The 23666-nt window shown below is 39.1% G+C and overlaps 1 protein-coding gene across 2 annotated transcripts in view; it reads right to left on the bottom strand.

Annotated features, from left to right (window-relative positions):
* The window catches only part of LOC144598894 (ribosomal protein S6 kinase alpha-3-like), a 61854-nt gene that overhangs the window by 8588 nt on the left and 29600 nt on the right, over positions 1 to 23666 (bottom strand). The window contains exons 9-20 of one of the 2 annotated variants that reach the window (XM_078409461.1): positions 23485 to 23522; positions 22126 to 22268; positions 19345 to 19415; positions 19140 to 19228; positions 17837 to 17901; positions 17521 to 17623; positions 17088 to 17209; positions 13756 to 13878; positions 8341 to 8430; positions 7675 to 7833; positions 3171 to 3332; positions 45 to 121 (exon numbers count right to left, since the gene is read on the bottom strand). In XM_078409461.1, coding sequence (XP_078265587.1) covers positions 45 to 121; positions 3171 to 3332; positions 7675 to 7833; positions 8341 to 8430; positions 13756 to 13878; positions 17088 to 17209; positions 17521 to 17623; positions 17837 to 17901; positions 19140 to 19228; positions 19345 to 19415; positions 22126 to 22268; positions 23485 to 23522 — 1242 coding nt within the window. Of the gene's footprint in view, positions 1 to 44; positions 122 to 213; positions 275 to 3170; positions 3333 to 7674; positions 7834 to 8340; positions 8431 to 13755; positions 13879 to 17087; positions 17210 to 17520; positions 17624 to 17836; positions 17902 to 19139; positions 19229 to 19344; positions 19416 to 22125; positions 22269 to 23484; positions 23523 to 23666 lie in introns of those variants that run through there. The other variant, XM_078409462.1, reaches the window with a different exon arrangement.

Here is a 23666-nt window from a genome sequence, read left to right as displayed (position 1 = left end):
TAGTTTTTTCAATTATTAATAATGAAGACTGCCCACAAACTTACCCAGTGAGCATCGTGTAGAGAAGAACACCAAGACTCCAGATATCACAAGCTGCATCATATCCTTGCCGCTTTAAGACCTACCAAGTATAATACATTAACATAGTTAACAGCTTATGTTTACAATTCACCTTGTAATGAATGACTTTATCAGCAAAGTATGTGCAGTATTGGCATTCAAACTTGATACAAGAGCTTTCAGTAGGTACTGCATAGTTGAACTAAGTTGCTGCCTGGAATGAGGAAATACAAGTTGAGGCATCTACCAAAAACAACATAAAATTTAGCACCAAAAGGATTGTGAAGCTATGAAATTAATTTGCATTTTCATTGAAATCGTCTCTACGAATGCTTGGTGATACATCTATCTTATACATACTTTGCCTTTGTTTATTTACACCAAATACCTTTAAATATTGTCTTAATTACAATTGGCATCAGAATTTCATTGTAGAACATAACATTACAGAATTCTGCACAGAATGAAGATAACATTTCTTTGAGGGCCCTTCCATTGTGAACATCAGTAAATTGTATAGGATACACAGAATCAGATTTAAACAGTTGCAAAAACATAATAGTTTGTAGCACTATTATCTGAGCCATCATAATAGAAATGTAACCCCCTACTTCAGGATTTGAAAACATCAATTTTTGATTATGGATCTGGGACAAGTAATAGAAAGTGCAACTTTCCAGCTTTAAAGGAGCTACATAAATGCAAGATTTCTTGGTACTAACTTACATGGTGAATATGTGTTTCAGACAAGAGCCCAACTCAGACATCATCTATTACTTGCAGGGCAATAAAGAACAAAATATTTCTGAACATTTCTGAAGTAATTTCTTGTATAGAAAACACTTGAGAAGATTGGAAACATAAGGAAGAGGCTCTAGAAATCATGGACGCATTGGTGATCATTTTCCAGATTCAGGATCAGTTCCTGTGGATTGGAGGGTAGCTTATGTTATCCCACTTTTTTAAGAAAGGAGGGAGAGCAAAAATGGGAAATTATAGACCAGTTAGCCTGACATCAGTGGTGGGGAAGATGCTGGAGTCAATTATAAAAGAAGAAATTGTGGAACATTTGGATAGCAGTAACAAGATCATTCCGAGTCAGCATGGATTTCCGAAGGGGAATTCATGCTTGACTAATCTTCGGGAATGTTTTGAGAATGTAACTGGGAAAATGGACAAGGGAGAGCCAGTGGATGTAGTGTACCTGGACTTTCAGAAAGCCTTTGATAAGGTCCCACATAGGAGATTAGTGGGCAAAATTAGAGCACATGATATTGGGGGTAGGGTACTGATATGATAGAAAATTGGTTGGCAGACAACAAACAAAGAGTAGGGATTAACGGGTCCCTTTCAGAATGGCAGGCAGTGACTAGTGGGGTACCGCAAGGCTCGGTGCTGGGACCACAGCTATTTACAATATATATTAATGACTTAGATGAAGGGATTAAAAGTAACATTAGCAAATTTGCAGATGACACAAAACTGTGTGGCAGTGTGAACTGTGAGGAGGATGCTATGAGGATGCAGTGTGACTTGGACAGGTTATGTGAGTGGGCAGATACATGGCAGATACAGTTTAATGTGGATAAATGTGAGGTTATCCACTTTGGTGGCAAGAACAGGAAGGCAGATTATTATCTGAATGGTGTCAAGTTAGGAAAAGGGGAAGTACAGAGAGATCTGAGTGTCCTTGTTCATCAGTCACTGAAAGTAAGCATGCAGGTACAGCAGGCAGTGACGAAAGCTAATGGCATGTTGGCGTTCATGACAAGAGGAGCAAAGAAATCCTTCTGCAGTTATACAGGGCCCTAGTGAGACCACACCTGGAGTACTGTGTGCAGTTTTGGTCTCCAAATTCTTGCTATTGAGGGAGTGCAGCGTAGGTTCACGAGGTTAATTCCCGGAAAGGTGGGACTGTCGTATGTTGAAAGACTGGAGCGACTGGGTTTGTATACACTGGAATTTAGAAGGATGAGAGGGGATCTTATTGAAACATAAGATTATTAAGGGATTGGACACGCTAGAGGCAGGAAACATGTTCCCAATGTTAGGGGAGTCCAGAACCAAGGGCCATGGTTTAAGAATAAGGGGTAGGCCATTTAGAACGGAGAGGAGGAAAAACTTTTTCATTCAGGGGGTTGTAAATCTGTGGAATTCTCAGCCTCAGAAGGCAGTGGAGGCCAATTCTCTGGATGCTTTCAAGAGAGAGGTAGAGCTCTTAATGATAGCGGAGTCAGGGGGTATGGGGAGAGGGCTGGAACGGGGTACTGATTGTGGATGATCAGCCATGATCACATTGAATGGCGGTGCTGGCTCGAAGGGCCGAATGGCCTACTCCTGCACCTACTGTCTATTGTCAATAAACAGAACAGACCAATGCTACATTCTATTCTTTCATCTTTCAGGACTGGAATGTATTTTATTAAACTATTTGTTCTTTTGGAAAAGACTGTTCTACATCCATTTACAAGCTGCAACATGCCTTGTAAATTGATGTAAATCACATCATTCTGGGAAACCAAGTAAATGGATTGTCTGGCAAAAAAACCCACCGATGATGCAATTGGGTTGCTATTCCCAGGGAGGGTAGACATATGGAACAAAGGAGACAATAATTTACATTGTGGTGAGATACTTGAAATTGCTTGAAGTATAAGTATTACAATATTTATTTACCTCATCTTGATGAGCGCAAAACTTAATTGGGAAAAAGAAAGATTTAGGGAAACTAATGAACAAATATTTAGTTTGAAAAGTTGGTTTCTAATATCTTAATACCATTCCCTGCATTTTATTGTATCACTTCTAACAAGGAAAGGTCAAAGTCTTGACCAAATCCACATCTAGACCATTGCCAGGGAAGATATGCCCACTCATCCTGCATGGAAAAGAGCTGTGGATCACAGGTAATCTCTACTAATGCAACCGAAACTGGTAGCTCAGCATAATGGAACAGTGAAGGGTTGATCTGCATCCTACCATCTCATGGCAAGTATAGATTTCAGATACGCTGCAGTGCCATGGAATACCTTGATGAACATTGAACATATTGTTGTTTCAAGAGGTACTTTAAAAAAAATTGTAATATTTCAACAAAAGACACGTCTTACCTCGGGAGCAACAAAATTAGCTGTGTAACATGGAGTCATGAGAAGGCCATTGTCAGCACGTAACTGCTTGGCAAATCCAAAGTCACAAATGCGAATCGATTCTGGATTGCCTGACTCATCCACATACAAGATGTTGCTTGGTTTCAAGTCTCTGTGCACCACCTATATGGATTCATATAAATAGAGAACTTTATTCCTTTATCAATCTATTCTCAATAAAATAATTCATGGGTTAGGTTGAAACACTACTCATAGCCATATTAACGTTGCTCAGATATACAGCAAATGCTTGAATATTCAAACGGTCTTTTGAAATTGATGCATAAGCTTCGAAATGTGTCACCAAGTCAGATATTAAAAGTGTTTGTAATTTATTCCTGCTTCAATATAGATTCACTGGACACCTTTTGATTCAGCGTGGAGCAGATAATGGCAGCCAAGTCTCTTACATATAGAAAAGAAACAGCTACAGTGACTTGTTAGTTAATTAGTAAATATCCTAGTACTTCACGATACTCAATGCTCTTTCAATGCATCAGTGGTGAAGAGTTCAGGTAATGCTAGGATTTCCCCTGTGGTTGAGGATTTTTACACTTTCCAAGTTAAGCTAAACATGCGCACTTTAATTTTTTTTTTTTAGTTCAGTTCAGAGATAGAGTCTGGAAACAGGCCATTTGGTCCACCGAGTACACTAGTTCTATCCTACATATTCCAGACAGTTCACAAAAGCCAATCAACCTACCAACCTGCACATCTTTGGAATAAGGGAGAAAACCAGAGCACCTGAAGAAAACCCATACGGTCACAGGGAGTACATACAAAATGTACAGACAGCACCCATAATCAGGATCGAACCCAGGTCTCTTGCACTGTAAGGCAGCAACTCTACTGTGTCGCCCAATTGGCATATTCAAATAAAGGGACAACATGATGAAAGGGAGAAAGTAAATAAGGGGAAAATGTATCATGTGTGATATAAACATCTTTTTCTAAGCTCACATTTGTTTCATTTGATATTTCATATGGCTGGCATGCTTCAATCTGTCCTCAAAATCGGCGTGCTTCGTATTTATGGTATTCAGAGTTGCCTTCAAAATGAGGTCAATAATCTTGTATAGAATTGCATGAGAATGCATGTCAATAATATACTGCTGGAGAACAATTTACTTTCTTTGCATTGGAAAACATAGTCCAAAGTTTACCATGGAACAAAGAACAGTTGAAATTGCTGCCTTTGGCAACAAAACTATTGCTAAATCCACTGCTGAGCAACATTTAATGAATAAATTATGTCTCACTGCCTGCAGTTTTTGCAGTGAAAGTAATGAGATATTACAACTTCTTAATAACTAAAGCATGTTAAACATGTCCACACTAAAACCTTTGACTTTCCATGTGGTGTTACAGTATTGAGTATACTGTTAGTTAAGATTAAAACAGCCTTTTTTGCTTCTCCATCTAAATTGATTAAATTTAGAGCTTCTCTTCAAGTAATCATATTACTTAAGATTATTGCATGATTGGACACATCATGCAAGATGGAAAACTGGTGCATTGAAATGCGGTGTGAAATAACCCAACTAGGAGAAAAAGAGCAGCATAAAATTGAGAAAAGTCAGGAGAGGTTTTGTAAACGTGATCAACTGAAATCTGACAGGAATTATTAACAGGGCAAAGTACCTGGGGAGGGAGTGGTGTGGGTGGGAAGGGATGTGTGAACCAAGGAGCTGCAGAGGAAACAGTCTCTGAGGAAAGCAGTGGGTTTGTGAAGGTGAGATCAGATAGATACAGTCAAACCAAACTCAATTACAATAGGTAGTGCAAAGGAAAAGAGTGTAGAATACAGTTCTCAGTATTTTACACAACAATGCTCCTACTCCTACCATGGGAGAAAAAAGATTTTGACTATGCCACTGATAAATTTATACACCTTTACAAGGCCATCATCCAACCTCGCACTCCAAGCTCTTCAATCTCTCCCCATAACTCAGATTATCCAATCCAGGCAGCAGCCTGAGAAATCCTCTTGACACTTTCCCCAACAACACAAACCTTTTTATAGCATGGCAACCGAAACTCAATACAGCCTAACCATTGAGTTGCAAATTTGGAATATAACTTACATATTCTATTTATTGCAGTCCATGTGCCTTTTCCCTTCTCCATATACCCGTGTTGCGCCACTTTCAGAGATCTATGGACTTGAACCTCAAGTTCTCTATTCAGCACTCATTACTACCCTACTACTTTTTACTGTATGTCCTATCACTACGACTTCCGAAGCATTTGGTCTGCTTCATGAATCAAGTGCTTATCCAGATTATAATGGCATGATTAACTGCCTTCACCATCCATTCAGGCAAATTCCAATCACCTTCTAGATAAAAAAAGAATTTCATTTACTTCCTCTAAACTCCTTACCCCATCTTATACCTCCTGGCTATAGTGCCCTCTTCAAAAGGAAAACCACTTCCGATTAACTGCCCGATGCTGCTCAATTTTGTTTACTGCTAACAAGCCCCAGCCACCACCACTATCTCAACTCCCACCCGAATTTGACATCCCAAAGTGCATTAATTCACACTTATCTAGATTAATTCCATCTGCCACCACTCCACTCAACTTTCCAACTCCTCCATGTCCTGCTGCATCTTTAAATTTTGGGGGAAAAAAAGTTTTGGCAGGTAGGGTCATAGGATCAATGACTGGAATGGACCTAAACCATGTTCCATTCATGAGATGCGAGAACATGAGATGAGAAAAGCTGTTTATAACTTTTCACAAATTTTAGTTTAATTTTTAAGACTGCAGAAGATTTTCAGTGGAAATAAAACCTTACATACAAAGTTAAATGTGAATACCCTTTTCCTAATTTTCTCCGTCTTTTAGGTACCATAGGGCTTGGTTCCAGAACGCCATGGAAACAATTACAAGATTAATGCTACAGCACCCATCTTGGCTTCAGTCTATTTTTTTTCATCAGTATTAAAAGAGCAGAGCTTTCATGGCAGCACCACTACTTTTGTCCAAAATTCTCCACTTATTCAAGTGAAGTCCACTTGAGTGGAATACTAGCTTAGTTGGCAGCAACAATTTCTGTTTTGTTTAAGCTGCTTACTTCCTAGTTGCTACTGTCAATTATGGTTTTATGCTCCATCTAATACCTTGATGTAAGATGAATTCTCCATTCGGGAATAAATGATTTGCATGCCCCGAGGTTTGTAGGGAAGCAGGGAAGCATGGGTCTTCAGCAAAGCCACATTAACAAGTAGCTCAATTTCCAGTCAGTAGTTCAGTCCATCGAAAAAAAGAGCAAGAGTGATAAGGGGCTGAGACTGGAAAATGGTGGATGGAAGAAGGGAGAAGACAAAGTGTGGGTCTCGCTCAGGGAGCTGCACAAAACCAAGTGGGAAAGGAACAGAGAAAATTCTCTTCATATTCCCCAACCCATTCCCCAAAGTCCAGATGCAGAACTAGGAGATAGTGCTGGTGAGAAACAAAGGAAAGGAAGGATTGTGGGATTGGGGTCAGGAGAACGGGAATTCAAGGTTGAGTGGCAGGCTGCAATTTAAATAAATTATTTCTTAATTCGTGGTGTCAAATAGGAAACAAATCAAATTTACATGAAACCTTACTTTTAAGTATGGTGTATGAGTATGGTGCACAGCTTTGGTCTGCAGATTGGTTTCTATTAACATGAACATTACTGACTGAAAAAGGTTTGAAGCAATTAAATTCAGCTACTCGTTTCCACAATGAATTCCAACCATTAGAAACAGCTGCTCTAAAAATTATCAACATCTTTAGTAAAGGTGACTTTGACCGCAAGGGCACAATGGACATACAGTCAGGTCATTTCCTGGGGCTCTGCTGGTGTGAGGTGGGATCAGTGGGAGATCATATTGGAGAGTAGACAGCATGCATACAACATAGGCAGTTATTGAGGCTGCTTGTTTATCTCGCATTATAATCCAAGTAATTTCTCATTGCATGATGCCAACGTCTCATTCTCCATTGATACTGCAGTGGATCCACAGAGTCAATCTTCAGCAATATTTAACTCATCAAACGACTGGAAATCGTGTCACAAAATGCTGGAGTAACTCTGTGGGTCAGACAGGCATCTCTGGAAAAAAAAGAAACAGGTATAGTTTCCGGTTGGTATCCTTTTTCAGAGCCGAAATGTCATCTATTCCTTTTCTCCAGAGATGCTGCCTGATCCGCTGATTTGCTCAAGCATTTCGTGTCTATCTTCGATATAAACCAACATCTGCAGCTCCTTCCTACACATGGAAATCATGTCACTTGGCTTTGGCTTAATGAATAAAATCCACACAAAGTTCACTATTTTCAAATTTAGATGTTCTGCAAGTTGCTTTAAATTATAGTGAATTTAAGAGTCTACCATCAACCACAGTATTAGAAAGCTTGAAAGAAATAATATATTCCCTATGGCTTCAGTACTAGAAGTAATTAAAAAATATATTAAAAGTGTTATATTTACCCCCTGGGCATGTAGATAATCCATCGTCTTTGTTATGGTATACAGCACAGCATTGGCTTCACGTTCTGAGAAAAACTTTTGCCTGAGAATCTTGTCCAGCAATTCTCCTCCTTTCATTAGTTCTGTCACCAGATACACATATTTGCCATCATGATAAACCTATAAAAATGACAATGAAATGTAGTTACAATCATTATTGAGTAACTGATCACTACTATTTCGACAACTAAATTGTGAAATAATGTACAATGTTACAAAACTGGAAGAGTGAGGGGATTTAATAGAAATATACATGGATGTGGAGGGGTTTCCTCTTTGGGTCAACTTGGAACCTGAGGCCAATGTTTAAAAGTATATGTCCCCAACTTATGAATGCCCGTCTAACGTATCGCACATACAAACGTGTTCTTGGGACGATGATGGAATAGGTTTGCTATTTGCTGCAGGCATTTTTGCTAAGTGGAAACTTGGTTTATTGCCACATTTCCTACTTACGAACTGTTCAGGTTACGAATGGTTCTCAGGAATGGAATCCTGCCGTAACCAGGAGAGGAACACTTAAGGGGTCATCCATTTTAGCCAGTAAATTTTTTCCTGTTTAAATGACATACAACCCAGAAGATTGAGAACACAATGTGGCCGAAGTTAATGAAAAACTGCACTTACATCTTTCAAGGTGATAATATTGGGATGCTGCCCATAGCGCAGTAGAATGTCAATCTCTTCAGAGGGATCCCTCTTGTTTCTATCAATTATCTACAAAACAAAATTATTAAATTGTGCAGTAAAGCATGAGTATATTCTGAAAATTATCAGAGTATCAAACCGTGACACAATCATACTTGCATTGTTTATGTGAGTAATACACAATGTGCAAGGCTGCTGAGGGATTAGACCTTTTAATTATACCAAGAATGAATAAATAATTCTCATTTAACTGCTGCAAAGTTATCTTTTTAGAAAAAAAAAAAATCTTCCTCCCTTGACATTTGATATTATTTATCATCACCAAATTCCTTTTAATGTTCTGTAATAAGGTGCCGTGGAGGTTGTCACCACTGACCACAAACCAGACCTGTGTTACAATCGCAAGAGGGTGGGTATTCTGCAGCAATTAACTTCACACCAGCTTCTCAAAATCTTTATACCATCTACAAAGCACAAATAAACAGTATGATGGGATTCAGCTCTTGGCCATGTAATTACAGCTCCAATGTAAGCAGTTCATTGCCATTTAGTACATTTGCTTCTTCCACTGTCATAACACTGCCAAACAGAACATCTAGAAGTTTGCAGGAATTGGCCAAACTTTCCTCAACAGCACCTCCAAAATCTTGACTACTACTTACAAGGAAGCAGGCACCTGCCACTTGGGAATGTATCAAACTCTCCTCCAATCTGTACACTATCCTGAATTGAAAACATATTTTTCTATTAGAGGATCAAAATGCTGGAACTCCCTTTCGAGGACAACTGAAGAACTTTCACAATGGACCGTAAAAGAGATTCTCCACCTACTTTCTCAAGGTTAATTAATAGGGATGGGTAAATTTTATCTTTTGTCATAAATGCCCTGATATCACAAATGGACAAACCACCAAACATTCTCCCTGAGGAAAGGGAGTTTCTATTCAGAATCTGAAAAATAAACCACTGGTCAGCTTACATTATTATTCCTCAACACTCATCCAGAAGGCAAGTCCTCACATGATGCAAATAAGAAAATTGTGCTCAGGAGAGGAAATTGAGAGGGAGTAGTGTTGGAGCAGGGAAGAAGAGATTTAGAACTTTAATTAAGGGAAAATAATATCTCCAAGTCCTTATTACTGTAATTTCAGCATACACTGACATCTAAGATTAAACTAAATGAACATGAACCCTCATGAATAAATGTAAAAGATCACATTTACGAACTGTCATGGACTACTCACGAATTGGCAGCATGGGTATGTTGACAAACAAGTAGTTCTGCACCAACCTTCATAAAGTAACCCACTTGACAAGTGCTAAACTAAATATCCACCGCTACCTTCAGCAGAACACAAGCCCACAGGGGAGTTATTACAGCTCTGACCTAAACTTGGTACATCTGAAACTCAAACCATTGTCATTTTGACCAGAGTGCCTGTCTGGGTGAAATTGGATACCATCTCCATTTATAAGCTTCCACATTCAAAACATTCAAAACACGGCAGTTAAGATGCCAAAGCTGTAGATTGGTTATTTTCTACTAACCAATTGTAGCGCGTTAGTAGCTCCTCTGCCTAATATGCGATATATATTACCAAGAGCTTGCTTACGTAGGGCAGTTGGAGTAGCTGTTAGCCGCTGTGACGTCTTGCAGATCAATGCTGTAAGTGGACATTAATAAATGTGTGTTGCATTTCGACGTGTGTACGACTCCACTCATTACATGGTGTCTTACCTACTCCGTTCATGTTTATCGGGTTTTGTTTTTTTACATTTGTTTTATGTGCCTGTTAACTCTATCATGGCAAACTCATCTCGCCGTCCTAGTCCTCTGATCTTTGACTGACATGGCTGAACGCTGGCGCCTTTTCGAGCGTGACTACACTCATTACATTTGCATCGTGCATCGCAACGATCCTCCAGATGTTCGTGCTTCCGTGCTGCTAAACCTGGCTGGCCCTGAGGCAATGAAACGTGCGGACCATTTTACTTTTCAGCCTGCTGTTTTAGGCTCAAACGGACAGATTCAAGTGCCTGCAGAAACGATTGATAACCCTGCTGTCCTACTTGCAAAGTTCAGACAGTTGTGCGACCTTCCCTCGAACTCTATTATCGAACGTACCAAGTTTTTTGCTCGTATGCAACAAGTTGGTGAGCCGATAGAATGTTTTATCAGTGACTTGAAACACATGGCTGCGCGCAGTCAATTTCGAGATTTATGCCATGAACTGGTCCGTGATAAACTCGTTGGTGATATGCTTAATGACAAGGTGAGAGACGAATTACTTCGTAACACTGAACTGACAATAAATCAAGCCGAACACGCCTGTCGCATTGTTGAAATAACGGCTTCTCACACTACGTCTGTGCTCTCTAGCCAGCGTGCCCAGTATAGTGTTAACCTCAGACACCTCTTGTTGGAACAAGCGTCCCCAGCCTTCCCCGCCCTGGCAGCGGACAAGGTCTGCTGCTCGATGTCCTAATTGTAGCTATTCTCATGCTCCGGCTCGGGAGTTCTGTATTGCTTATAGTAAAATTTGCAAGTTCTACAAGAAATCCAACCACCTTGCAAAATGTTGCTGTTCCCATGCGACTCAATCCATCCCAAGGACATGTTTGCACCTGTTGCACCACGACTCTGCTGATAACGAAAGCCGAAGGTTTGCGGAGCCATCCCCCGCTCAGCTCCGAAAGTGAAGTTAACAGTTCCGCCATCCACTCTCTCCTCCCTTCCTCTAACGAGCAACTTGACCCTGCGGTAACCATGTTTGTGAAATAACAAACCTATGACTGCTAAAGTTGATACCGGTGCGACATGTAATGTCATCTCACTGGCTGCATTTAAAAAGATACGTAATACTGAACATATTGAAAAGGCCTCGGGCACGCTACGGGCCTACAGTGGCGTTCTACACCTGCTTGGGCCAACTGATTTAAACTGCATCATAGACTCGCTGTCTCATACCCTGAACTTTTATATCATCAAGGGGGATTCTGAGACTCTGCTTGGTATCAATGCATGCCATGATCTAGGCCTAGTCTACTTTGGCTGTGCGGTCCATCACCTCTTTCTCACTGAGGGCCCCACTCAACAAATACTCTCTCAATATAGAGAACTGTTTAACGATGAGCCTGGCAAGCTGTCCCTCAAGTACAACATCCCCAAGTCACTCCTGTGGTTCGCGCACCACATCGTGTTCCGCATGCGATGCGTGACAGAGTACACAACGAGCTCAAGTGGATGGTCTCCCTGGGTGTCATTGCTGAAGTTACTGACCCGTCTGACTGGGTTTCCACCATGGTGGTTGCAACGAAGAAAAACAAGGAGGAAATCCGTATCAACCCCAGGGACCTCGACACAGCTATCAAACGCCCACACTACCCTATGCAAACGGTAGAGGAAGTTGCTTCTCAAATAGGCAACGCATCGGTGTTCTCCGTTCTGGATGCCAGAAATTCGTTCTGGCAGATTCCGCTGGACCCAGACTCGTCCAACCTTACTACATTCGGCACCCCCTTCGGCCGTTACAAATTCCCGAGGATGCCCTTTGGCATCAACGCTGCCAGCGAAGTTTTCCAGCGCACGATGGAACAACTGTTTGCGGGGTATCCATGCGCCATCATTGTTGATGACATTCCCGCCTACGGGCACAATTTGGCTGAGCATGACGCCAATCTGAAGAAAGTGCTGCACCGTGCCAAAGTCATTCAACTCAAAACTCAATCCCCTGAAGTGCATGTTTCGGGTCCCGGACGTTACCTAAGTCGGCCATGTTTTCACAAGTGACGGCCTCAGACCAGACCCTTCAAAGACTGCTGCTATCAATGAAATGCCGGCTCCTACTGATGTTGCGACTCTACAAAGGTTCCTTGGAATGGTCAACTACCTAGGAAAATTCATTCCCAACGAAAATTCATTCTCCACTCATTACAAAAGCCATGTTCCATTAAGGCATTTTTGTGGACAATAGGTGCTAGAGTAGGCCATTTGGCCTTTCGAGTCAGCACTGCCATTCATTGTGATCATGGCTGATCATTCACAATCTGTACCCCATTCCTGCATTCTCCCCATATCCCTTGATTCCGCTATCTTTAAGAGCTCTATCTAACTCTCTCTTGAAAGCATCCAGAGAATTGGCCTCCACTGCCTTTTGAGGCAGAGAATTCCACAGATTCACAACTTGCTGGGTGAAAAAGTTTTTCCTCATCTCCATTCTAAATGGCCTACCCGATATTCTTAAACTGTGGCCCCTGGTTCTGCACTCCCCCAACATCGGGAACATGTTTCCTGCCTCTAGCGTGTCCAATCCCTTAATAATCTTACATGTTTCAATAAGATCCCCTCTCAATCTTCTAAATTCCAGTGTAGACAAGCACAGTCGGTCCATTCTTTCAACATATGACAGTCCAGTCATCCCGGGAAATAATCACGTGAACCTACGCTGCACTCCCTCATTAGCAGGAATGTCATTCCTCAAATTTGGAGACCAAAATTGCACACAATACTCCAGGTATTGCCTCACCAGGGCCCTGTACAACTGCAGAAGGACCTCTTTGCTCCTATACTCGTCTCCTCTTGTTATGAAAACCAACATGCCATTAGCTTTCTTTATTGCCTGCTGTACCTGCATGCTTACTTTCAGTGACTGATGTACAAGGACACCCAGATCTTGTTGTACTTCCCCTTTTCCTAACTTGACACCATTCAGATAAGAATCTGCCTTCCTGTACTTGCCACCAAAGTGCATAACCTCACATTTATACACATTAAACTGCATCTGCCATGTATCTGCCCACTCACACAACCTGTCCAAGTCACACTGCATCCTCATAGCATCCTCCTCACAGTTCACACAGCCGCCCAGTTTTGTGTCATCTGCAAATTTGCTAATGTTATTTTAATCCCATCATCTAAATTCTTAATATATATTTTAAATAGTTGCGGTACACCACTAGTCACTGCCTGCCATTCTGAAAGGGACCTGTTAATCCCTACTCTTTATTTCCTGTCTGCCAAACAATTTTCTATCCGTCAGTACCCTACCCCCAATAACATGTGTTCTAATTTTGCCCACTAATCTCCTATGTGGGACCTTATCAAAGGCTACATCCACTGGCTCCCCTTGTCCATTTTCCTAGTTACATCCTCAAAAAATTCCAGAAGATTAGTCAAGCATGATTTCCCCTTCGTAAATCCATGCTGACTCAGACCGATCCTGTTGCTGTTATCCAAATGTGCCACTATTTCATCTTTTATAATTGACTCCAGCATCTTCCCCACCGCCGATGTCAGGCTAACTGGTCTACAATTCCCTGTTTTCTCTCTCCCTCCTTTCTTAAGAAGTGGGATAACGTTTGCATTATAAAACGAAAAAGAAAAAAGGTATTTACCTTAACCGCATAATCCATGTTAGTGGATCTGTTCACGCATCGTTTGCAGATTGAATAGGAACCCACACCAATGTCCTCTTTCAGGTCATAATTGTCTGCAAACTGAATACTGGTTCTGTGCAACTGTAGAAAAAAATACAAACATGATGCAAGTCTACACTTATTTTGAAGTATTATTTTCTATATTGTGATGTTTTGGGGAATTTAAATCTTATGTTACAGAAGTCTTGACATTATTTAAAATATTTAATTTATCAAATCAGTTGAAAATACATAATGTATTTAACTTATTTAGCCGTGTCATGTTCCACTTAATGTTTCACTGACTCGTCTTTTATAAATCCTTTAAATTTATTCACATTGTTATTATCTATCTTTACTCAATTAGCAAGGAAGAAACAACAATGTAAATAAAGTTATTGTGATACTTGGGATTCCAATAGACCAGAGATCATGACAGGAAAGAGAAAGCTGATCTGCATCTTAATTTCATCCATCTGCCTTGACATGTAAATCTTAACCTTGCTGTTAAAAAAAAAATCAAATTTGAAATTTATTTGATTTAGCTTGTTTGTTTTAGTAATGGACTGGAGGTGGATGGTGAAAGGAGGGGTGCTGTAGTTGAGAGTTCCAATTTTTCATTCATTTCGGTTAAGTGCTTGTGATATTACCTCTGAAAGCCTAGCCTTAATGTTAAGTAGATGCTATGAAAGGCTGCCAATCAGATCTTCAAGAAGATATTCACTGATGTGTTTAGAAAATGCTCCATGTTGGGCAAGACCCAGAATAAAATACAGCAGTTAATTGAACGTGTGGATAAAGAGACAAGGGTGAAAAGAATAGAATTCTGCTCAGTGAGACAAATGGAGAAATTGAGACAAAGCAAGCAAAGAGCCTAGGGACAAGATGTCAGGTATAAATCCTGTGGAGAAACTTTGGGGAAATTAACACTTAACAGTGGAATACATCAAGATACATGCAAGTAGGTAGTACGGGACAAAAAGTGCAAGGCTGCAAAAAGTAAGATCCCACAACAAAGTAATCAAATGCAATAGTTGAAGAATTATGTTCCATCCATTGTAGACGATGTCCTGGGCAGGAAAGAAGGTCAAGTAAAACATAAGATGCAACATAGAAATCATTGCTAATCATGGAATATTGACAGCCAGAACAATATTTGAACACAGTAACCAAGCTGAACTGTGTAGACAAATCTGGTAACAATGGTAAGTATTAAAGGAAATTTGAAAAATCAGGTACGATGTTTTAAAGAGAGATACAATGCCTCTTGCAACTTAGATGCTCTCCAAAAGGGATAGGTCAAAGGCATGATTTAAGGAAATTGGAGGTGACAGGTAATTTGCACAAGGCAGCTCTAATCCAAGAGCAAATATGGGATTGAATGCCAAGGACCCCTGCTCCTTTCTGAATCAGTGCCATTTGATTTTCTTTTAATTTATTTGCCCGAAGGTGAGCAGAGGCTCAGGCAGGCATTTCATTTAGTCAGTTGCACAGCACTCCCTCAACATAGATTGAAAAAAAAAACTTGAACGCAAGACCTTCTGAATTAGAGCAAGAGTGCTCCTATTCAGCATTTTCTGAAAATGAATTATTCCAGTTCCTAAATTTACTTTCTTTCAAAGTGATCAGGTAAAGAACCCCACAGGTACATGAATATCTGCAGGTTTAACTAATGGCAGAAATAAATAATTATGGATCGCAATTTTTAAAAAATCAGTAAATGGCAAAAGTACATTAGATTTTGTACAGAGAAAGAATTAACATTTCAGGTCAATTAGCTTTCATCAGTGTACGCTGATGAATGGATCTGAAATATTAAATCTTGTTTCCTTTTTCAAGAGATGCTGTCTAACCGTTGGAATATTTTTGGTTTATTCAGTGATATTCAAATAAATATATTGAAATGAGATCTAAGATAGCTAGAGGGAGAATATTATCAAATGCATTCAGTACTTTTTTTGGTAATGGTATTGAAGGTGGAGTAGACTTGATTGAATGGTGGAGTAGACTTTATTGAATGGTGGAGTAGAATGATGGGCCAAATGGTCTAATTCTGCTCCGAGAACCAATGAACTTATCAAAGATAGAAAATGCTGAAAATTCAAGTTTTTAAATATTGGCACGATGATTCGGGGTTTTTACTCTAGATTGGTGCAGCACTTCAGGCTAATATGCATCATATTGGAATAAATATATCACCTTTAATGTGAATTGAAAACCAGTTTCAATATATTCTGACAAAGGGTCTCAACCCAAAACGTCACCCAATCCTTTTCTCCTGACCTGACCCGCTGAGTTACTATAACTTTTTGTGTCTATCTTCAATATAGTCTTCCTGTGCTCTCTTGTAGTCTATATACTAAAACTCTCATTTGTTTTTGTTTGTTCCTGAACTACAGCCAAAACCGCACACGATAGCGCAACAAATTTAGGCCTATCTTACTCACCGTCACCCCTTTGGCGCCAATGGAAGAAGTTTCATTGAAATCGGTTATATTTTTAAAGTTATTCACATTTTAAAGTTTAAATCTATCTCCTAGGGAAGGAGGGAGGATAAGGAGGGTTGAAGGGGATGGAGTGGGGGGGGGGGGGAGGAGGGAGGGGGGATGGGGAAGGGGAGGAGGGAGGGAGGGGAGAGAAGGGGGAGGCGGGACAGGGTAGGGGAGGGAGGGACGAGTGCTGCACCAATGCAGGAGAGGTTTGGGCCCACCGGGTCCACTTGGTCTAGTTGCTTTTAAAAGGTGATTGAAATCGCACTTTTAGACAGCACGCTATAAAAATAGATAAAATAATAAATATGAACAGCAGTTTACTGGATTTTAGTTGTTGTATGTTTTAATATTAACTTGCTAGCTGCTAATACCCAGAGATTCGCTAGGCCATCTTTCTCCAACTTCAAACACAACTTCACTTGAAGCAAAAGTAATGGATTCCTTAAAAATTAAAAGGAATACATTTAAACCTTAAAAAATAAAAAATAAATCTATCCAGTTTCATGAGTCTGGTTTTGCCAATGTCAGTACCTGTATTCTACCCATATATCAAAAGAACGTAGCATTTAACTGAATAGTCAGGAGCTTTTCCACTGCATTTGTACCTTGATTAAGACAAAATGTACCATATACAAGATCATTTCTCTGTCGTTCCCAAAGAATTTGACATAGAACTGCAATCAGGACTGAACTGAGATTTCACCCATTTTCTTAACATAAATGTAAAATGAAACAAATGCCTTTGACAGGTAAAAGGATATTTTCCTCAAATTAGTCATTTTCACAAGGTTCAAATCTTGTATTTTTCACTTTAATTACCTGTATAACTGGATGTGCAGCTGTTTGCATTGGCTGGGGTTCATCCTCTGAGGTATTAGCCACAAAACTGAATCCACGAAAGAGCTGATGAGCATTGGCACTAGGTGGAATACCAGGGGAATCTATACAACATTACATCCAACAAGAGACTTCAAATAGACCATATTCACGTTTCTATAAATATATTTAAATTGATATACATCACATTGCAGAACTATTTATAATTACTCTCAAGTTTTTCTCCATTTGAGTCAATTATTTCTAGCTGAATTTCACTTTGACACCAGAAGAAAAGCAACTATATGACAAAGTAAGATTGAAGTTTTACATGCAATTTTCATGCAGTCTGTCCTTCAACAGAGAAGTACATAACTAGTTGAACAGGCAGTAAATTTTAAGAATTAGGTTTTAAATTATTTTGCACATTCATTACCTTTTGGTGTCTTTGCTGTAAACTCTGGATCAAAATAGAAAGTATCCTCTGGTCTACCAATTGCAGGTTTGAAAGGTGGCTGTATTTCTCGCCTACACAATTTCTGAAAATAGTAGTGAACAAATGAACATTTACAGACACATTGTGAGGAGTAATTGTGTAGAACAATGAGAAAAAAATATCAAAAATCTAAGCCACATTCTGCATTGGTGGGGAAAAATTAATGGTTTACTCTGAATTGAGGAAATTATAAGATTTGTAGGTAATTTAAAAATGTAAATCCAATCTAAAAAAACCAATGTACAATATTACTTACATTCCAATCAATAGTGGAAAAGAAACCGTGCCTCTTAATTTCTTCAACACCATCTGGACCTGCTCCTGGTGATGGAATAAAAAAAGTATGATTTATCATCTCCACCACTTACCATCTCCTTAATACTTCATTATAAAACAACATACAGAGAATATTTACTCTGACGATTAAGGATAAGAAATCAATAAGCAATTTCTATTAGATTATTTTCTTCCATTCTCACCATCAAACACTAAGTCACATTGATGTTATAAGACGACCTTTAATTGCTATTATACAATGACCACAGCGAGCATAATCACCATGCATATGATTCTAGCAAAAGGTGTGGGCAAATAATCTAACAAAATAAAAGACAACCAAATTTCTGCATTTGAATTTAGTCCACTATCTGATAGTTATACAAAATCTTTATTCTTACTGCCTAGTATTATGAGAGAATTAAAAAAAAAAAAGATTTGCATTTAAAACAATCATCTTTCACATCCATTGCAGAGCACCCAAATAACTTTTCAGATGATAACTTCTCTTTGCGATGGCGTCATTGTTCCAATAATAACCGTGATGTTTTAATTATGTACAGCAAGTGCTCACAGATAGACGTGATGCTAACCAGAGAAAGTTTCTAGTAATGTTGAGTAAAAATAAATATACTGCCTGAATTTCAGAACATTAACAAGGAAATTACCCTGGTGCTCTTCTAAACAGTGCCACAAGAGCTTCCATACGCACTTCAGAAACCTAACGAGTTCAGTTGGTGCTTCAAGTAAAAGATTGCAGCTCCAACTGTTTAGTACTCGCTCAGTTTTGCAATAACACCAGCCACAGGACAGGCCAGCCGGCCAACCGTAACTGCGCTGGTTCTTGAGAAGCTCTTCATTCTGTACACCTGCCTTGTCTGTAACTATTAAGTTTCTCATCCATTTAAAAGTACACTGCAATTTGATATTCAAAAATTCCACTGGCAGAAAAATCTGAATTCTCTGAAAACCAACTTAAAATTGGGAGAATTGGGGTGGAAAACTTAACAGCAAAGGAAATATTTTTATTCTCCTCGCATCAGTAATGATCTGGAATACAGAGCCCGAGGCAATTCGATCATTCCTTCAAGAAAAGGAATTGTATCGCTAATCAAAGCAAAATGGAAATTTCAACGGCAATGGTCAAAGATCAGGAGAGTGGGACTAACATTTCTCATGCCCACAATAGACTAAATTACAAGCTCATGATTTAGAATTCCATAAACCCCTGAATTGCTTCCACTGCCAGTTCATTATGAATCATATATTAGCTGCATAAATACCTAGTCTGTTTCCAGGATTACGTTTGAAAAGCATTCGCAATAGGCTTTGGGAGTCCGTGCTTAAAAATTGTGGCATTCCCAATTTTGCTCTGCAATAAACATACAAGAAATAAGAAACCTTACTTTGCAGAATTGGGCACAAGAACAATTTTTGACTGTAAAAATCACATAATTTACAAGATCAAAATACTTTAAAAGAACTTACTTTAGGATCATTGTCATGGTTTCTTTTCTATCCTTCCCTTGAAAGGGCAAGGTACCTGTAAGCATTTCAAACTAGAAGAGAATAAAGTTTACTATGGCACCATTTTTAAATACAAAGCATTCATTACAAGGTGTCATATGATCAAAGTAGAACTAACTTTATGGTCCCACTAAACAAAGTTAATTTACTTCGAAAACAATTTAAAGATGGGAAGTATCAATTAAGTACATAAAGTCGATTGTGCAACTGCTATGTATGATTACCACAGAAATTACACAATCTCCAGTGTGGCTGTGAATAACATTGTTACTACATGCCGCATTGGTATAAATTTTACTTTGGAATAAACCTGATAAATTCACATTATTACCTCTAATTGAAGCATTCCCACAGAAATGCAAAATAAACCATTTAATTAAAGAATCACTGTCAAGGTTTTTCAAAGTACTCCCTGGAACAAGTGATTTTATTTTAAAAGGCCAAAAAATAATATGCATTGCCAAGTTAACTCTTTTTCTCCATCCTGAAGTATCCCAGAAGCAATCGGAGCAACATTTGAATGCTTCAAAGAATATAGACAGGATCTGATCAGGCTAACAAATTGGATACAAGTAAACAGTAACTTAATTCTGTAAAATATACCTCTCGTTGAAATTTTTAATTTTAATTATGTATGTAGTCCATTGACCCAGATTTTGTTGGAATTTCTCCAGTGATGCCAGCACGTTTTGGCACACGAATACACGGAAGTCCCAAACTTAATAAGCAAATGCTGCTGACGCGCCACCCATGGTTTCAACATGGAGCAGGTTTGAAGGAATAGGCATGTGCGAGGTAAAAAAAAGAGGAAAAGAGCCGAGCACTTCCTTGAGGCGTACAGCGGGGGTAAAAAAAAAATTGGCAAATGTACACACAAAATTACCCGTTTTAAGCCTCTTTTAGTGCATTTCAAAGTAAAAACGGATATTACAAAATACATCACATAACATTTTAAAGTAAATTCACACATTAATTGATAATCAGCCCAAAAAGGTGGTGATTGGCTTTTCTGCTGTGTTTTATATTTTAACCCTGTCTTAATTAATTTAGTGATATAATCTTGCACTAAAATTTAATATTTACTCATTATAGTTCCACCACTGATTTTCTGGCACTCTTGGTTCCAGAGCTTTGTTGGTTTATCCAGCCGGCAAAGGAAGTCAGCTATGGGGATAGATTTGCTGGCTCCAGCTGGGCTGGAGTTCCAGAGTCCCGGCCGCGGGTTGTAAATTCAACCCACTGATCGGCCGTGGAAGTCCCGTTGAGGTTGAGATTGGCTGCCTTACCCAGCCTAGGTGCCACATTTTCGGGGAGACTTCCAGGGCGCAGGGGATTTCTCGCGGAACCCTTAGCGACCTCTAGCGTAACCCTAGTGTTCATTACAAGTCTGTACATCGTTTATTTTCTTTTTTTTTCTATCCGATTTCTCCATTGGTAAACGTGATTTTGGCAAAGTGAAAAACGCGGAAATCATGCAAAAAAACGCGGAAAATGGATTTTTTAAATGCGGAAATCCGCGGAAAATTCACACGCCCGAGTAAGCTGAGGGGTGATCTTGGAGTGCAGGAAGGAGGCTGAGGGGTGATCTTGGAGTGCAGGAGGCCGAGGGGTGATCTTATAGAGGTGTAGAAAGTCATGAGGGGGGATAGAAAGGGTGAATGCACAGTCTTTTACCCAGGGAAGGGGAATCAAAAACAAGAGGACACATGTTAAAGGTGAGAGGGGAAAGATTTAATACAAACCTGTAGGATAACCTTTTCATTCAGAGTAGTGTAAGAAAATAACTGCAGATGCAAATCGAAGGTATTTATTTCACAAAATGCTGGAGTAACTCAGCAGGTCAGGCAGCATCTCAGGAGAGAAGGAATGGGTGATGTTTGGTCTCGACCCGAAATGTCACCCATTCCTTCTCTCCTGAGATGCTGCCTGACCTGCTGAGTTACTCCAGCATTTTGTGAAATAAATACCTTTTCATTCAGAGTGGTGGGTATATGAAACGGGCTGCCATTGAAGGTAGTTGAGGCAGATACTATAACAACATTTAAAAGATACTTGGACAAGTGCATGGAAAGGTTTAGAGGGATGTGGGCTAAACGCATGCAAATGGGCAAAAGTAGCCTAGATGGGGAATCTTATTTGGCATGGAAGGGCTGAAGGGCTCGTTTCCGTGCTGCATGACTGAGGAGTCATCCATCCCATTACTGTATATAGCCACTTGCATTAACTAATACACTTCTCCAAAACAAAAAACTTTACTAAGGAACATAAATTGGAGTTCTATAAACTGCACAAATCCCCAAGACCCAACTCTGGAAAAAATACAAAGTGGGAATGGAAAAAAAATAAATCTCAACAACCTTATTCGTTAAAATTTGAAATTCAAATAAAGTACCGAAAACTTTATTAAATGTTATCCTGACCACTTGAAGCAAGCTCTAACATAGAAGAGTTACAAGCTGACAAAAGGTGGTAGAATAAGAAACATGGATGTAAAATCCACAGCATGCAACAGGATTAATGGTGATTAGTATCTCAGAAGTATTACTTTCAAAACAGATTTATTTAGAACATTTATGTGAGAACATTTGGGACTGATCATTCAAAAGCTACGAGTGTCCAACGGTCCTCAAACGTACAGAAATATATATTTTTTTAAGTCTAGGAGAATGAGTAAATGCCAATTAGGTATTACAGTATCTGTGTAGAAAATGAAGTCCAATGTGATCAAGTTGAAAAGCTTACCATGAGAACACCAAAAGACCACCAGTCAGCACTCTGAGTATGACCTCGCCGGTTGACTACCTCTGGTGCCATGTACTCCACAGTGCCACAAAATGAATAGGCTTTCTTCTCATGATCAATAGACTCTTTGCTCAAACCAAAATCTAAGTGTAAAAGAGTTTATTTTAGAATTCATGCCATTCATCTAGTGTACAACACTTGTATACTACTAACATTTTGAAATCAAGAAATATGTCACAAATCCAGACTAATTAACTAATTAACACTAAAACACAGTATTTTGTTGATTGCAGCTCTTGAAAAAGGTGGTAGAAGATTTTCAGCAAATTTAAAGAGTTGTCCCAAGTGTGATGGCTGTCCTTCCATTGAATTTCGAGTTACAGATTTTAAGTAGAAATTCCCAAATTAAGTTATGCAACAGATTTACAAAGACCTTTATCTTCTAAACTTATTTTCTAAATTGATAATGAACAAACTGCGTATTTATTTGGGAAATAACAGTGCAGTGGCATTCCTCCCAATAGACTACATTTTGTCTGAGATTGCATCTCATCACAATTCGCAGTCTTGGTATAATCATTAGGCTATTTGGAACTTGAAAAATAAAAAAAAAATCAGGAATATATTGTTTGGGTATAGTGGTATTTGCTGCATTACAGCAGATTTGGTAAGTGAAATTGTGAACAGGAATTCATAAATCACCACCAAATTTTTGATCTTGTGGAATTTGTGAAAATTTAAACAGAATTGAACTAGTTTACCAAGGTTCACAGCAGGAAATCACTTTAGGGATTTGTTTTGAAAACTAACAAAGCCATCTCTTCCATTAACACTTGTACAACAATATTTAATCAATGCCATATCCATTTCGAGTTAAAGGAACTCTTCTGCCTACAATCGGAATTCCCTCGCCTGTAGACCATGCACTCATGTTGAGAGGCAAAAAAAGGTAGGAACAAATCCTCCCCACACACACATTATTCATACATATACACATAGATATAAGAAATATACATATATATGGAGAAAAAGAATTGGAGGCAATGTTAAAGTCAGAGCTGAGTTTTACAATACCCTAAAGGTGGTTCCAGTGGAGGGGCTGGCAGACAGCACTCCAGAGAATGCATCCAAATGCACAGATACTAACAGAAAGGTAGAGAAGGGACAAGACATTTTGATCAATATGTCATTGTGGCCCAAGTGCCATTATCAGTGACTTTATTGATATTTTTTCTTGTTATTTGCAGGAAGTCTGTGCTTCCATACTTCACAAATAGCAGGAACAGTATATGTTTTATGCTGTTTCCAACCATCGACCTTTTATGAATAAAAATCAGCAAAACGAACTAATTTACTCACCTGTCAATTTAATATGGCCGTCTTCATCCAGCAAAATACTGAAAGGAAACAATCATATATAATTCCATGAATTATTCCTAAATACCTTCATTTCAGTAAAAATTACACGCCACACTAATTATAATTAATCGTGCAAAAAATATAGATTTTTTCTGTAGAGCACAGAGGAAAAAAAGGCCAAT

The sequence above is a fragment of the Rhinoraja longicauda genome, chromosome 12 (assembly GCF_053455715.1).
Source record: "Rhinoraja longicauda isolate Sanriku21f chromosome 12, sRhiLon1.1, whole genome shotgun sequence".
Taxonomy (NCBI): domain Eukaryota; kingdom Metazoa; phylum Chordata; class Chondrichthyes; order Rajiformes; family Arhynchobatidae; genus Rhinoraja; species Rhinoraja longicauda.
This window is presented reverse-complemented; position numbering and strand designations above follow the sequence as displayed.